This window comes from Puma concolor, chromosome B4 (genome assembly GCF_028749965.1).
Source record: "Puma concolor isolate L17-30 chromosome B4, mPumCon1.1.hap2, whole genome shotgun sequence".
Lineage (NCBI taxonomy): Eukaryota > Metazoa > Chordata > Mammalia > Carnivora > Felidae > Puma > Puma concolor.
The window spans coordinates 74,036,458-74,052,752 of NC_141673.1; the positions used below are offsets into that span (position 1 = coordinate 74,036,458).

Here is a 16,295-nt window from a genome sequence, read left to right on the forward strand (position 1 = left end):
TGGGATCAGGCCATGCTCAGTGTGGACCCTGCTCAAGATATTCTCTCTCTCTCTCTGTCTCCCTCCCTCCCCCCCTTCTCTCCCTTCTCTCTTCCCCACAAGCACACTTACTCTTACTCTCTAAAAAAACAAAACAAAAAACCAAACAACAACAACAAAAACATATTTTCTTTGCAAAAGACAAATGCTGCAAAGAAATAAGACCATGAGAAAGAAGATGCCAGAGGACCAGGATGACGGAGGGAAAAAGTAGGGCAAAAGCCAGTGAGATATGGCCTACTTTGAAATTTTACTTCACATCAAGTATAGATCTTATTTTAATGTTATGGGGAAGTTCTGATTCAGGATGGCAATGTAGAAAGATCCTGAACTCATGGACACACTGAATCTACAGATACATTGGAATAATTTCCTGTGAAAAAAACTAAAATTGGCAGTGACCCCTTCACATTGAACAAAGGAGAGGAAAATGACATGGAAGCAAACAGAAAATGCTGAAAAATAGTCTCTCCAGAATCTCTACCTCCCATGCTGGTGCACTGACCTAGAATTAGGAGAAAACGCAAAACCCAAAGCTTCTTCCTGAGGAGTGAGGCGTTTGCACCCTATACTGGACACTCCAACTTTTAAGACTGAGAGACAACTCTGCAAACATTTGGCTTTGAAGACAAATGGGGTTTGTGCCCATGAGACCTGGCAAACTCAGAGTGCATTAAAAGCTGGAACGTAAGACCTGAAACCATAATACTCCTGGAAGAAAACATAGGTGGTAATTTCCATGACATTGGTCTTGACAGTCATTTTTTGGACATGACAGCAAAATAGCAACAAAAGCAAAATGAGCAAGTGGGACTACAGCAAACCAAAAAGCTTCTGCATGGCAGAGGAACCCATCAGCAAAATGGAAAGGCAACCCAAGGAATGGGAGAAAATATTTGCAAATCGTACATCTGTAAGGACTTAATATCCAAAATACGCTAAGAACTCCTACAACTCAATAACAACAACAAAACAAACAATCTGACTAAAAATGAGCAGGAGATCTGAATTAGACCTTTCAGATTTTCCAAAGAAGGCATACAAATGGCCAAAAAGTACATGAAAAGATGCTCAATATCACTCATCATCAGGGAAGTGCAAATTAAAACCACAATGAGATCTCACCTCACACCTGTCAGAATGGCTATTATCAAAAAGACAAGAGATACCACATGCTGGCGAGATGGTAGAGAAAGGGGAGACTTTGTGCACTGTTGATGGGAATGTAAATTGCTGCTGCAGCTACTGTAGAAAACCATACAGAGGTTCCTCAAAAAATTAAAAATAGAACTACTATATGATCCATCAATTCCACTTCCGGCTATTCATCTGAAGAAAATGAAAACACTAACTCAAAAACATATCTGCATCTCCAAGTTCACTGCAGCATTATTTTACAATAGCCAAGATACAGAAATAACCCAAGTGTCCCTCAGTGGACGAACGGATAAAGACATTGCAAATATATTACGTGCACACCAACAATGGAGTATTATTCATCCATGAAAAATGAAATATTGCCATTCACAATGATATGGATTGACTTTGAGGGCCTTATGCCAAATGAAATGAGTGAGACAGAACAAGACAAATACTGTGTAGTTCTCAAAAACAAATAAAACAAGCTCATAGATACAGGGAACAGATTTGTGTTTGCCAGAGGTGGGGGGAAGGGGTGGGCAAAATGGTGAAAGGAGTCAAAAGGTACAAAATTCCAACTATAAAATAAATAAGAAGTGGGGATGTAATGAACTGCATGGCGACTATAGATAATACTACTATATTATATACTTGAAAGTTGCTAAGAGAAGTTCTCATCATAAGAGAAAGAAAATTTTGTAACTAACCATGTATGGTGACAATGTCAACAAGACTTGTTGGGTTGATTTTTGCAATATACACAAACACTGAACCATGTTGTACACCTGAAACTAATACAACATTATATATATGTGATTATACCTTCGTAAAGAAAATCAGGTCATAGGTGCTCTGATGAGTTTTTTGTAGTGCAGAATGATGAGGAAAATGGGAACCAAAGACCTTTTGACTTTCTTTTCACCGTGTCCAAATACACAGTGTGCAAACAGCACAGTCATGTGTGGTGGGCCCGTTTCCACACACAGAAGTTTAGCATTTAAAAAGAATCAAACTCTAGTTCATACCCTACAAATTTAAAATAAATAGTGCTTAACATATTAAAGCTTGACAGTGTAAAAAAGACATTTCCAGCCTTTTCCTTGTAAGTTAAAATAAAACTATACTTATTTTTTTTAAGTTTATTTTGAGAAAGAGAGTGTAAGCAGGAGAGAGGGAGAGAGAGAATCCCCAGCAGGCCTGGACTGACAGCACAAAGCTTGACGCGGGGCTCAATTTCAAGAACTGTGAGATCATGACCTGAGCCAAAATAGAGTTGGATGCTTCATTGACTGAGCCAGCCAGTCACCCCAAAACAATACTTAATTAATAATGGAAATTCAGTAGAATGGCAAAACACTATAATTATATAGATAGAAGATATGAGTTACTAGTTATTTTTACCCTCATAGTTATAGGAAAGAAATGGAGAATAAGAAAGATTGAAAATCTCTGCAAGGCAATCCAGTATAAATTCAAGACCCCAGTTCAAAGTCCATGCCCCTTCCTGAAACTACAATGCTGTCTTACATTCACAGATTCTATTACTTTACTAACCCTATGCTGTGCTTTCTTAAAATGAATTGAACTACTCCTGGGAGAACAGGAAAACAAGGCTTATCCTTGTTTCAGTGTCATTCTGCTAAGATCACATGGTGATGTCCGTTTAAGTTCATAATGATTGAAGGATCAACTTCCCATGAAGGCCTGCTTTGCCTTGTGCAGGCAGCAAATGGGACCGCCTTACCACAAGCTTCTTGAGGACAGAGAATGGTTCTTATTGCTCTTTATTTCGATAGTACAGAGATGCTGCCTGGAACATATAGGCAATTAATACTTGTTGAACGGCTGAATTAAATCATAAGTGCATAGTTACAAAGTTTTCCCCACAGCCCCTCTTGTATCTGAGTGTCCTTACGAATATATGAAAATGTATGAGTTACAACTTCCTACACTTACTCATCCAAACTGTGGTGTCTATAGAAATGGGGATGACTAAAAATTGGGGAGACAGTGCCCTGGATTCTCCAAGAAAGGAAAATATCTCCGCACCCACTGTCTCTGTGTTCTGTAGAACAAACTACTTGCATAAGCTGAGGGACACATCAGACTCATAATAGTGGGTTCTAAGAACCTGCCTTGTGCTGGGAAATTTGTATACATGGTAACCATGAATGGCATAGAAACGGAGTACAACTGGCTTGCTCGAGGTCATACACGTTTAAAGAGGCAGGACTGGAATTCCAGCCAGAGCTCCTTGACTCCAGGATTCATGCTTTTCCCACTGCAACACAGTACTTTTCACCATATGTTAAAATATACAATTATATAATGATAACTATATCATGGTAAAACAGCAGTCAATTTAAGTAGCATTCAATCAGGATTACAAATCTCATACAATGTAATTCTTTACCTGCACTAACACGATTGCTTTCAGTTCTTTCTTCTTTCAGACAATGTTATTTGAACAATTAAAAAACACTTTAAAAATGTGGGATGAGGGGCGCCTGGGTGGCGCAGTCGGTTAAGCGTCCGACTTCAGCCAGGTCACGATCTCGCGGTCCGTGAGTTCGAGCCCTGCGTAGGGCTCTGGGCTGATGGCTCAGAGCCTGGAGCCTGCTTCCGATTCTGTGTCTCCCTCTCTCTCTGCCCCTCCCCCGTTCATGCTCTGTCTCTCTCTGTCCCAAAAATAAATAAACGTTGAAAAAAAAAATTAAAAAAAAAATGTGGGATGATAATATGTTATTAAAGAGTTCAGTGATGTGTTCAAATTAAATAATAATTTATCAAAAAAACTAATTGCCCACCAGATTTACAAGTGACCTACAAAACTTGTAAATGCTTCCGAAGCATACACAAATTAGCATGGCTGCTTTATAAGGCAGGAAGGTGCACTGTGCCATCAGGCACGCACAGAGGGAGCACCCTGCAAGTCTGAGACAACAGCATTCCTGAATGTTTAGCTCTCATCTGCATTACATCTCCTGTGTTAGCACCTATAAGTGAACTGTGCAGAGACTTACACAAACACAATAACCAAAGATTTTTACTCTAGCAGCGCAGTGCTGGAGAAAGCAAAAGACACACCATTACAGAAATAAAAGAGGGTGGAGTTGGCAGTCTGGAATAGTTAAGTCCTTATGGAGACATTGCATTTGTAAAGTTCTTTCTGCTAGTACTACACTCATCACTTTCTAGAAAGTGCTATAATGACACTGTTCAACGTGAGAACTGTTTCTAAAGTATATGAAAATGCCTTGGGTGCTGCATTTCACTATTTATTTCAGACTAAATAAATAGAAGACTTTAATATATACACTACAGAAAACGCTTTCTGCTCCACACTGTTCTTCCCATAGACTTCAGAGTCTACTCCGCCCCTACTCTCTCGTCTCCAGAAGCTAGGAGAAGGGTGGACTTTCCAGTCACCCAGCATTGGCTAGGAGCTGGGGGGGGGCGGGGGTGAGGGTGGGGAAAAGAAAGTGGGAACAAAGAGCCATGAATGACCCTCCACCCTTCTATTCACTTTCCCACTCTGGGGTTAAGGTTGTACTGCCTGCTATCAGTGACACAGAAATAATAAGAGAGGAATAATTGCTGACAGCAGCAGTGAACTTTGATTCTCAACTCCCACACACCCTGCAGGTATCTTAACATGATGATAATCATGGTAACGGTACTGTCCTCTTACAGAATTGTGCCCAAGCCTCTGACAGTATCAAGAGTTTTCTGTGGCTCCTTTGAGTCTCGAAAGGGTGTAAAACAGCATGCAAATGATGCTTTTATTGGAAATATCCTCTGGTGAATTCCTGGTCTATGTGAACTTCCGCCATGTTTCAAAATGCCTTTAACAAGGTCTTCCTTTTCAGTCTCCGGGGATACTCTGACACCCAATACTGTAACTCCAACATCACAACAGATTTCTATTTTGAATCTACACCATACATATTTTAACAAATATGGATGTGTAAACATCTAGAAACTACTAAACATAATTGTTCAAGGAGACTGACTCCAAAAGAATTTTCCTTGCACTATGTGAAAACTATGACATGGATCTACCTTATGACTATTTTTTTCTTTTATGATCCTTGAATTTGATCAGCTTCAGTGGAATGGAGAATATTTAAAAATAATACTTTTAGAGTTGTTGGCTTTCGATAAACTTTGGTAAATTGTTATACCTAATATTTTTATTAGAATTTCTAAAATCTTTTTATGCATCAATAGAACCAGACCTTTAACATATCTACTTTTTCCTCCAAATAAACGATTTTAAGAAAATTTTCATTTTGTAAGAATACATAAACCTATTGTAATGTGTGCTTTAACCAATTAGCTAGACAAAACATATTTAGTATATCATGACTATAAGTAAAAAAAAAAAGTCTAACGGTTTCTATTTATTTCAGTCACATCACTAAATTCAAAACATTTAGTCATGTGATTGTGGAAGTTAGCTCATATGAGCAGTTTCATAATATCTGAACTACTGTGTATTCTACTGCTAACAAATTTATTTGTTGCACCAGGTATCAACCAGCATAACCATTTCAAATTCAAAAACTGAAAAAAACCATTGCATCAAATTAATTCAATAAATAAATCACTCAGCACAAAAAATGGAAAATAAATTACTCGATTTTAAAATGTTTTCTGTCTCTGTACTCTTTAAATTAATCCTATATTTCATATTAGTTTCCTGTTACTATAAAATGTGTAAACTTGAATGATACCATAACTGAAGATGAACTAAAATAATTGACAGGAATCAAATGTGTCTAAATTTAATTGTTATAAGATCTTTTACACATATATATGTAAAAGATCAAGCGTGCTACTTGTGTGTGTGTGTATACACACACACAAAATAAAGTCACAAATATTCACTTTAAAAGCCAATGGCATCACTAAAAAACTAAATATGAGATATATTTGTAATAGTATTCCTTTTAAAATATTTCACACTATTTAATAGACAACATTCCAAATATATGTATATCATCCAACTCATTTTTTAACCGTCAATGTGTTCATATGAATCAATTATAGAACTATAACAAAAATAGGACTATTACAATGTACCCTGGCATAAAAGAGGCACTGATAAATTTCTGTCATTGAGGCAAATTTTAAGCTCATCAAGGTGAAATAATAATAATACTGCAGCTAGTTATAAATTATAATTTAGACTAACATGGTTGATCTCTTTGCTCTTTATATGATTTGAATAAGGTTATTTTGAGATACATTAGCAGTATTAGATAGATATCTACATGCACTTGATTTATCAACCACAGTTTTTATAAAATTACCTCTTCATGTTTAAAAAAATGTATTTTTAACAGAAGTGCTATATCACAATTTAAAAAAGAAATTCTTCTCCTCCTTTTTAATGCAACATTAATGAAGCACACCTAACATTGTTACCTAGCTGGAAAAAAAATGTTTTTCAAATCCCCATTACGTTTCTGTTGTGTATATATGTGAGTATGTGTGCTAATTGAATATATGTATTCAGCTCCATTAGCCCTTCTAAGAGTATCAAACAGGCATTCATTTCCATGTAATTGGAAAAATCAAAATGCTTTAGAGATAAGGCAGAAAGTAACAAGGGCAATTTTTTTGTTGTTTAAATTATGTCACCCTTTAAATCATATTGCACAAATCTGAGTAGAAATAAAAAGTTTCTAACGTTACAAATTGCAGCATGTAAATATTTCCACTAGGCAAATTTTCAAGACAAACTGGACAGCCATCAGTGAAAGCAGGTCTGTACTATCTTGGCTACAAAACTGGAAGACAAGAATTTTAATACAAAAGACCTCTTCAGATAAAACCCAGCTTTTCTGCCAAAGACATCGCCTTTCTCTTCCCCAAAATACCTAGCCAGCTCATTTCTAGATGTTGTGAGTTCTTTCCTGACACAGAATTATTGGATCTTCTTCATTCTTTACTCTTATCCAAAGTCAAATTACTCAAAATTCAATCTTTTTAATGCACCAAGGATGAGTGAATATCTAAAAGTTTATCCAAAGTTTCATAGAGAAAAAGAACCAACGCCATCCAGAGAGTTTATATAGACATTCAGAAAGACAGCACTAGTGATGATATAACCTAGAATAAACAGAATATTTCCAAAGTAGTGGAGTCAAATAAACCTTCCAAATTTCTATTTATGCCTTTACTAATACCTTGGAAATAATTCCACTGATAAAAGGTAATCTAACCATTTTCAGTAATACCAAATACTACTATCTCAATCAGTTAAAACTTCAAAAGCACTTTGGTGGTAAATGGCAAGGACCTAAAATTCCACTATCCCAGCCCAAATTTTACTAACTTCTATAATTTATTTTCTCAACCCCAAATATTACAATAGCGCTACAACACACATTTGAGAAAATAAAGAGTTCCCACCAGGTTTTTGCAACAGGAAAAAAAAAAAAATTTCCCCATTGAAAAATACATGAACAAGATAATTATGTGAAACTAAGAAATGGTAAAAGGTATTGTATAAACAATTCCAAACTCTCTCTGTAACATACTAATCACAAGCTCAAAGACAGTAATATTTCCTCATCAAAAATGTTCTTGAGTAGAGATTTATCATTTTTTGAAAGGTCATACAAAATTAATCTCTTAATAATCACACAACTTTCTTCACAGTTCACAGGGACAGCAACTTATTAAAGCAGAGACATGCATTAACACATTTGGAAACTTCAGGTGATTTATTCTTTTATCTCAATATCTAACAATTGATATAGATTAGATATAAACTCTAGATAGATATATACTCTAATAAGTACCACATCAAGGTAAAACAGTAAGTCTGGAAATTTAAAACGTCTAAATATTTCTTCCATGTCTCTTATTGGTATTTTATTATTGTCTTACCTCAATGATTTTGTCATGAATCTCCAGGCCATCTGCTCTGTCGGCAGGTCCATTTTCCAAAATTTTTGAAACGTAAATTCCTTCCTTTGAGGTTTCTTCCTTATTATTCTATAAAAAATATAACTGTTAGCAGTGTGAAAGATACCAATACAATCTTAAGTTGGATAAAGTCAATTTAGTAAATGTAACATTGCCAATCCTCACTAAACATTCAACTCTCTCCCTTAGCTGGGGATTTGGCACTGAATTTTAACTTACTTAATACCAAATAGTCATTAATCAAGATGGCAGCTTTAATGAATGAGTCCAGCATCTTTGACAAGATTATCCATTTACTTCATGTTTTTGGGTATACATAAAAAGCCATGAGGAAAGGGTATGTACAAGGTGATATTGACTGGCTCCTAAGTATTATTTAGAAAACATCTTACTTCTAGACAGACATAGCAATTAAAAAGGGCTACAGGAAAACAAAAAGCATATCCAGTATCACTGTATAACTGGTTTGGAATGTGGTCACAGCTTTGAAAATATAATTTAGCCTCATGATGTGACAGATTTGGAAATACAGCTCGTACTGTATCTATTCACAGGGCAGACTAGGAGCTTGCTCAAATGTAAAATCCCAAAAGATCAACTCTAACTGCAAGAGAACCCATTCAGGGCTAATCGTTACCCAGGTGCAATGAGCCTAATGATTAGTTAAATCTCAACCATATAACCAGTATAATACAAACAGGACATTTTAGCCAGTCACAGAAAAACAATTATATTGCAGAACTTATCTAGGTAAGATGCCTGACATACTGTAATAATCATTTTAAATGTCAATTTACTTCATGGCAGGTTAAATAAAATTATTTCTCCTTACTTAGCCTTCCTTAACATGAATTTGAAGAGCCTCTTAAAAAAGGCCAATGTCATTTAAATGTCAAACACCTAACTTGCATTTTATAAAAATATTCTTTAGGGGCAAAGAAAACAAAAATGCTATGATGAAAGACTTCTTTTCATAATAAATGGGGACTGTTCTAGAAACAGAAGCACATCAGTCATTTGTTACTAGGTTTTTGAAATACTAAACAATAAGAAAAAAAAATGTCATTTCCATCCTGACCTAAACATAGCATATGGCCAACAACTAAAAGATAGTTTCCTTAGACAACATCTGTAATGCAAGATGCAAAAATTTCATGGCATTTTATTAAGAAAATTAAAGAACATGCATCTTTTTAAACTTCACCACCTTTTTCTAGTTACAGTGAAAATTGAGTTGATGTATTTGGAGGATATAAAAGAACTCTGCAACTACAGTTTCTGGTTTAAGTTTGTAAGTCATGTACTTTGAAAACAATTGGCATCAATGTAGAAAATATTATTCATTCAATTAAATAAAGGATTTGAATTTGGGGAGCCAAAAATATCTCTAATCAACCATCTTTCTTTAGCATGGTATTGCTTATATACCTATGAAAACAATGATCCCTTATTTCAACTTATTTTAACTGTTTATTCATTCATTTATTCATGCATAATAAACTGCCTGGTCTGTGTTAGCATGTGAAAATTGAGCAAATTGACTTAATAAATAGAAGGTATAATCAGGCTATCCAGTTGCCTAGTATTTTCAAATATAAATTGCCTATACACATTATTATGAAATAGGTTTAAGAAGTTTACCAATGGGGCTATACAATGTAAATAAAATGAGAAACCTACTGTGGTTTTATTAAAAGTAGCAAAGAGGGACAAGTTTGTTAGCTGTTGGGTTTTTTGGTTTGTTTTGTACTCTCAAAAAATGTAATTATGTACTGGAATATTTGCATTAAGGAATCTGATATTTGATCACAATGATTTTAAAGATTAAATCACTTGTTTTCCTCATTCAAAATCCACAGGTGAAAGCTGTCTTCTATTATTTTATAATCAAAGAGTGAGTTATGCATTAACAAGGTAGGTTACCTGATTTGGTCGACCTCCTATAATATTGAACCCCAACGTGTCATTTTCTCTTTCTAACACAATGGTGAGTGGTTTATGTTCTCCATCCTAGAAGAAAAGGGATAAAATAACTAGGTAGGTAAATAAATAAATAAATAAATAAATAAATAAATAAATAAATGCTTCAACAAGCCTTTTGAAAAAAATGTAAATAAGTGAACATTTGAGAAGAAGAAAATCTTAAAATTAAGGATGGTTGAATTTGGGACATTTCTTCCTAAATGTACTTTGAAACTATGTATTTAAAAGAAACGTGCTTGTGAGAAAAGTAGCTATTTTCAAAAATGTCTGAAGACTTTGTCTTTTCACACATCAATCTATCTTTTATCCGAATGCAGCATCTAATTCTGACTTCATTGTAATTTAAAACAGATTTCTGGTGACCCTACAAGTATCCTCATTTTGTTAGAGTATAATAAAGAACCTCAGAATTATTTAATGTAAAAATCTCACGTTGGAAAGTCTTGAGGGATTTAAGTAGTAGTGAGCTATTGATAAAATTCTTTCAATAGTGATATTTGGATTGTTGTTGTAATGCAGGATCTAATTACAGTAATCCTAATTTTAAATAGCACTCTTACTTGGTTTTGCAGAACTCCTGCAGAACTTTAAAAAGAGAGAATTTGTATTAGGTAAAACAGTATGTATTTCTTTTCCCGGCAGCCAAATAATAGTAAAACGAATAGGAATTATATCTACAACCTGTTCATTAATAGAGACCAATTTAAATACAAGGTGAGATAGTGCCAGATTAGGTAAGGTTTATTCATAGCTGTGGGTATTATTAACTGTCCTGGGAAATTACATATTTGGTAATTACTTCCGAATGGTAAAATTCCATAAGCACCATCCCACCTAGTCCCAGGAGCGGTTCCCAGGGAGTGCACACAGCAGCCCCTACTGGCAGTGGGAAAACATCTCTGAGGCTCCTAGAGAAGCCTTCTGACAGTCTGCAAATCATGGGCAGTTTTTCCTCACTTCTCAGAATCACAGCTCAACTTGTTGCTTGGACTTTTCTGTCATATGATTCTAGCTGTTGTTTCATCGGCCATTGCTTCCCTACGACCTTGAAACATGGCCTGGTAACACAGCCCATTCTTGGGCCTCTCTCTGGATCTTCCCACTCTGTAAATTTACCTAGATATAAATAGGATACAGAAAGAATCAGGGATAGCATCCAGTCTCTTAAGAAGCAGTGTGCCTCCCTTTGTCAGAGCAGCAACATTTTAGCCGCTCACACTTCAGTTATCTTTTCTAGGTTCAAGGGCAGAAGCTTCTCCACTCCATGCCTGGGTTGGAGGCAGTGCAACGCGGTCCCAAATGGGAGTCATCCCGTATTGCTCCTCCCTGGGACAGTGAAGAATGGAAACAGCTCCTTGAATGGAGTGCAAGTCCTGCTAAATCCCTGCTCACCATGGCAGCGACCAACAATGTCAAACACTGTGCAGAAGTCCTCCAGAAGAGAAGTAACAGCTTTATAAACAAGCCTCTTCACACAGGGTGCTGCAAACAAGCTTGTTTATTCAGTCTGAAAGCGGGCAGTCCACCAGCACGGTTCGGGGCCAGCAGCTTCACAAAGAAGGGAAACAGCCGCTGCCCACGGGCTCACAGGGCTACTATGACCGCAGATGGATGTGGCTGCTCTCAGATTTGGTCCCCCAAGCCACACACACACACACACACTCCACCAATGATGAAATACTTAGGAAGGGAATGATTCTTTAGGGAAGGTCGGGCTAATGAAAACTCTTTAGGTCTAAGAAATCCCATTGCTCCCTCTCCCAACTCGAGGTTTTCCTGGATTCTCACATCCCTGATAGTCCCTGCACTGAGTAGAGGCGATGCGAGCAGTTTGGCAGGGAAACTAAGTCATTCAGAGCTAAAGGTGTGCGACTGACAAGGCCGCAGGGATGCTGGGGCAGCGGGAGAGGGGAGGCAGGGTCGGAGAAGTCCTCATTTCCTGGCTTTCCTTTTCTGATTGGCTTTAGGAACAAGCCAGAGGTGCCCCCCCCCGCCCCCCAAATAGCAGAGAGGATAGGGCAGGAAAGTGAAAGATAGGGAGCGAGGGGTCGGGGTGGCAAAATGAGTTTTCCTAGTTCCTCCTCCATCGAAAAGTTGCAATTGAAATCTGTTTAACTGGTTCCAATCCTAACAGAAGTGGAAGGGAGAAATCCTTCTCAAATGCAACACAAACCCATCCGAAAGGTGCTGACAGTGGAGTAGGATCAGGGCTCCTGGATGCTTCCCACTGCATGGTAAGGACGGATGTCACCTTCTAAAGGAATCCCCAAGTACCAGAAAGAAGCGGTCCTCTTTCCACCCCAACCGTTCCCCAGGTGCCCGACCCCTCTGCGCTTACCGGGCCGTGGCCGCCGCCCAGGTCTCTGGCGAAGTTGCGGACGTGAGCCATGTACTGGGCGAACTTCTCCTGGTACCTGCGGGCCGAGAGCTGCACCTCGCCCTGAAGCGCCCAGAGCTGCGCCAGCAGCGCCTTCTCGCGCCGCCTCCAGGCGAAGACTCGCGGCCGGGGCCCCCGCCCGCTGCCGCCGCGGACGCCCGGCGGCCCCCCGCGCGCGCCCCCGCCCCGGCCGGGCCCAGGCGCCGTGGCGCAGCCCCCCCGCGCGGGCACGTCCCCGCCGCCGCCGCCGCGGCCGCCGGGCCCCGAGGCGCAGCCCCGCCGGCGGCGGCGGGCAGGGCCGAAGTCGCAGCGCTCCACGTGCGCCGCCAGCTCGCGCAGCTGGACCGAGCGGCCGCAGCCGCGGGCGCGGTAGTCGCACTGGATGCGCAGCTTCTGGATGAGGCTGCGCAGAGGCAGCACCCGGCACAGCTTGCCCGGCGCCAGGGGCTGGCACTGCAGCGGGCACCGGCGCCGCCGCGCCACCCAGGGCAGCAGGCAGCTGGCGCAGAAGACGTGTCCGCACGGCGTGCACAGGGGCTCCTCCAGCACCTGGCCGCAGAGCTTGCACTCGAAATCCGGGTCCACCGCTTCGGCGAAGCGCTCCAGGGCAAAGCCCATGATCGGGTGGGGGAGAAGGGGGAACGAATCGGAGTCCACTTTCTCCAAGCTCCCTGTCTCCTCCGGCCTACCCTTGGGACGGCTTTCCCGCGGCAGGGGCCGCGGCTAGTCGGAGGGCAAGAGGAGAAGGGTGGGGGGTTGTGATCCCTGAGTTTGTTTGGCTTGAAGTTTTCAGGCTCTGGCAGGGTCCCCTGACTTCGCCGTATTGACGCTAATAGACGCCACCTCAGTGACCCCCACCCCCGCCTCGTTCGCGGCTCTGCAATTTATATTCTTTCAAATTTTGTCCGCAGAGAGCTGAGGCCAGCTTACAATGGTCCTTGGGAAAGCTGTGTTTCCTTTGCCTGAACAGTGAACTTCAAGCAGTCCTCAGGCAGAGCTGATAATGAGCACAGCGCAGATGTTGCGAAGCAACTTTTAATTCCACCAGAATGTGAACTCTCGGGGGAGCAGGATTTTTGTCCGTCGGTTTTCCGCGGAATTCTCATCGCCCCGCATCCAGTGGATCTTCAATAAATGTGTTTGAAATACATGCACTTCTGTTCTTTCATATCAGCCAACTACAAAATCACCAGATAAGTGGCTGCGACCTTAGGAAGTCACTCTGAGGTGTCTACAAGAGCCAGGCTTCTCAAATCAGGATCCAGAAATAAGGTGAGTGTAGCGAGGCGGGATGATGACTGACAGCCAAGATGGGGAAAAGGCCAGGTGCTCGCCCTAAGACACCTCCCTCCTAGAACGTGCAGGGCCATTCAAGGCCTCCTACCGTGTGAGGAGGCCAGGATTCTGTTACTAAGCAGCCTGACTCCAGATTCAATCACCACGCCATCCATCTTCTAATTCCACAGGTATTTGACCAGTGGGAATGGGAATGTGATCATCTGGGCACCTGGAAAGGAGAATTAAAGGAAAGGATTATGAAGGGAAGCCGTGAAATAACAAATCATATCTTATTTACCCTGAGTACACAGTTTAGATCAAAACTATGCAGCAAAAGATCAAAGTATGTAGCATGCCAGGCCCTCCTAAAAACGTACAGTAAGGGGATCCCCCAAGCCCTCCTTACTCACCTTCTTTCACCACCTTCTGAACCTTAAGTCTGCAAAGCAACCCCATCCCCTGGATACACACCACTTATTGCCATTATCCTGAAGCTACTTCCACATGCTAGGGATGGGCTTTCTAAATTAATCATTGATGATTCCTCACTGCCAGCTGAGTGTTGTTTCCTGAAAGCTGTGTATCTTTGTATAGCACCAAAGGCATCCATTGAAACACATGAAAAAGGCTCCAGGTTTTGTGCTTTAAATCCTTGGCGCTCACTGAAGAATTAGCAAAAGGCTAATTGTAGAGGCTACTGAGAACCTTCTGAGCCTTCTTTCTGGTTGAAAGATGAGATTTTATTAGAGCAGTTCAATAATGAGTGGGGATCCTGGAGTGGCTTGCCAGATATTTGATAGGCTTTTAAACGTGTTTAGAAAATAAGAGGCTGTGTTTCACATTTTATACATACAGATATAATAGCATTTGCCACAATGCTCCAAATTTCCACCTCCCCTTTGGCCAATCTTTTGCCAGGTAAATAAGCAAACAATAAATTCCTGAAGAAAAAAGAAATAATTTAACATTAACACCGTGAACATATTTTTGTAAATTGTAGAGACCATGTAAAGCAGAATGTTGCAGAATTTAATCAAATAATTCTGAACAGGAGGAATCGGTTTCATCTTTTTTTTTTTTTTTTTTTAGTTATTGTAAAAGCTATGACTTTTAGCTATGATTTTATAGCTAGGCCTTGACACTGATTGTTTCACAATAAACATAATGGCAGTGAGAACATTTTACAGAGGGTAAAAAGATGGAATCCAAAAATATTTTATTGAGGTATTAGGAAAATGAGACTTGCAGTTACTTGAAAAGACTAAAATAAAGCAATAGTTATATGATGTCCTTGGTCCACCCATGCAACTCTTGTAGCAAAAGTAAGGAACATGAGCAGAGTATGGTATGAGTAATTCCAGAATGTATAACATTTTGATTGTTAAAGAAAAGATGGATGTCAAAAACCCTGTCCACAGAGAATAACAAGTTTAAAAATTAGAACATGCGAAGTGAGGCCAAGTAATGAAGTAGGCCAGAAGGGAGCTTAGGAAAATCTTTCACAGGAGAAAATGCAAGCTTCAGCACTTCCAAAATAGCGAAGTACCAGGAAAAACATTACAGGAGTCAAACGCTAAGGGAATTGTCACACCCAAGTGAAACTCTTGGACTCTCCCCATCTGAAAATGTATGTGCATGATAAATTTGTGATATCGCTTGAGCCAAACAGTATGATTTCAATTCCCAGACTATAAAAGGTATTCTATATATTAGAAAAACTGTGGTATCTTGGAAAATTGTGATAGCTAGGTATATGGATTGAGGTAATTAGCTTAGATAAGCAAAAAAGCATTCGGAATAAGTTTGAAATATGCCCAAATATTTCAGCAAAAACAGATCGAGTAACATTTAAATGTCTTTTGGCAGATGAGACAAATTAACACCTTGTATCATTAACTAGGGCATATCCTTGTTTTCACTGATGATAGCTCCTTTTAAGAATCTCTGGTTAGTGAAAGTTGCAGGCTGAACAGCAACATGAGGAAAAGCTGAAAGGCAGACCACTGTCTTCTTTCTTGTTGGGCAAGGCCAACTTCTAGCTGTCCTGAAAGTTGGGGCCCAGACCAGGCCTGTCACCTTTGATTCAAACTGGACCTGAGAATACATGCCAACCCAGAGACAAGAGAAGGACAGTTAATAATCTTAGTTCATCTTCAAGCCAACGACCATGGCATAACTCAAAATATCTACAAGTGGTCAGTACTTGATATTTTCAATGTAGGAACAAGTTTTTGCTTCAATCCACTGTTATGTATTCATGAAAACAGATAAAAAATTAACTTGCTATATTCCGTGGGCCAATTCCTAGCAATAAGGAAACTAGAATATACCTCTGGGTGTTTCCAGTGAGAGGAGGCAAGGTTCCAACCTACCTCTGAGTCATCCCTACTTCCAAGATGAATAGAGAATCTTAAAGCTACTGACTATCAAATGCTAACAAATCTAATATTGAAATACTATATTCTAAGACTCAGAAATTGTAATTAGAGAGGTGAAAAAGGAGAAAGAGATCATTTTTTCCCACCCCATCCATAGATAA

The 16,295-nt window shown here is 39.5% G+C and overlaps 1 protein-coding gene across 1 annotated transcript in view; it reads right to left on the minus strand.

Annotated features, from left to right (window-relative positions):
* PDZRN4 (PDZ domain containing ring finger 4) overlaps positions 1-13,244 on the minus strand; it is a 367,140-nt gene extending 353,896 nt beyond the window's left edge. Inside the window, exons 1-3 of the mRNA XM_086713640.1 lie at positions 12,440-13,244; positions 10,042-10,128; positions 8,080-8,187 (exon numbers count right to left, since the gene is read on the minus strand). Coding sequence (XP_086569766.1) covers positions 8,080-8,187; positions 10,042-10,128; positions 12,440-13,096 — 852 coding nt within the window. The 5' untranslated portion in view covers positions 13,097-13,244. The remainder of the gene's footprint in view (positions 1-8,079; positions 8,188-10,041; positions 10,129-12,439) is intronic.
* Between the last annotated feature and the right edge of the window lie 3,051 nt (positions 13,245-16,295).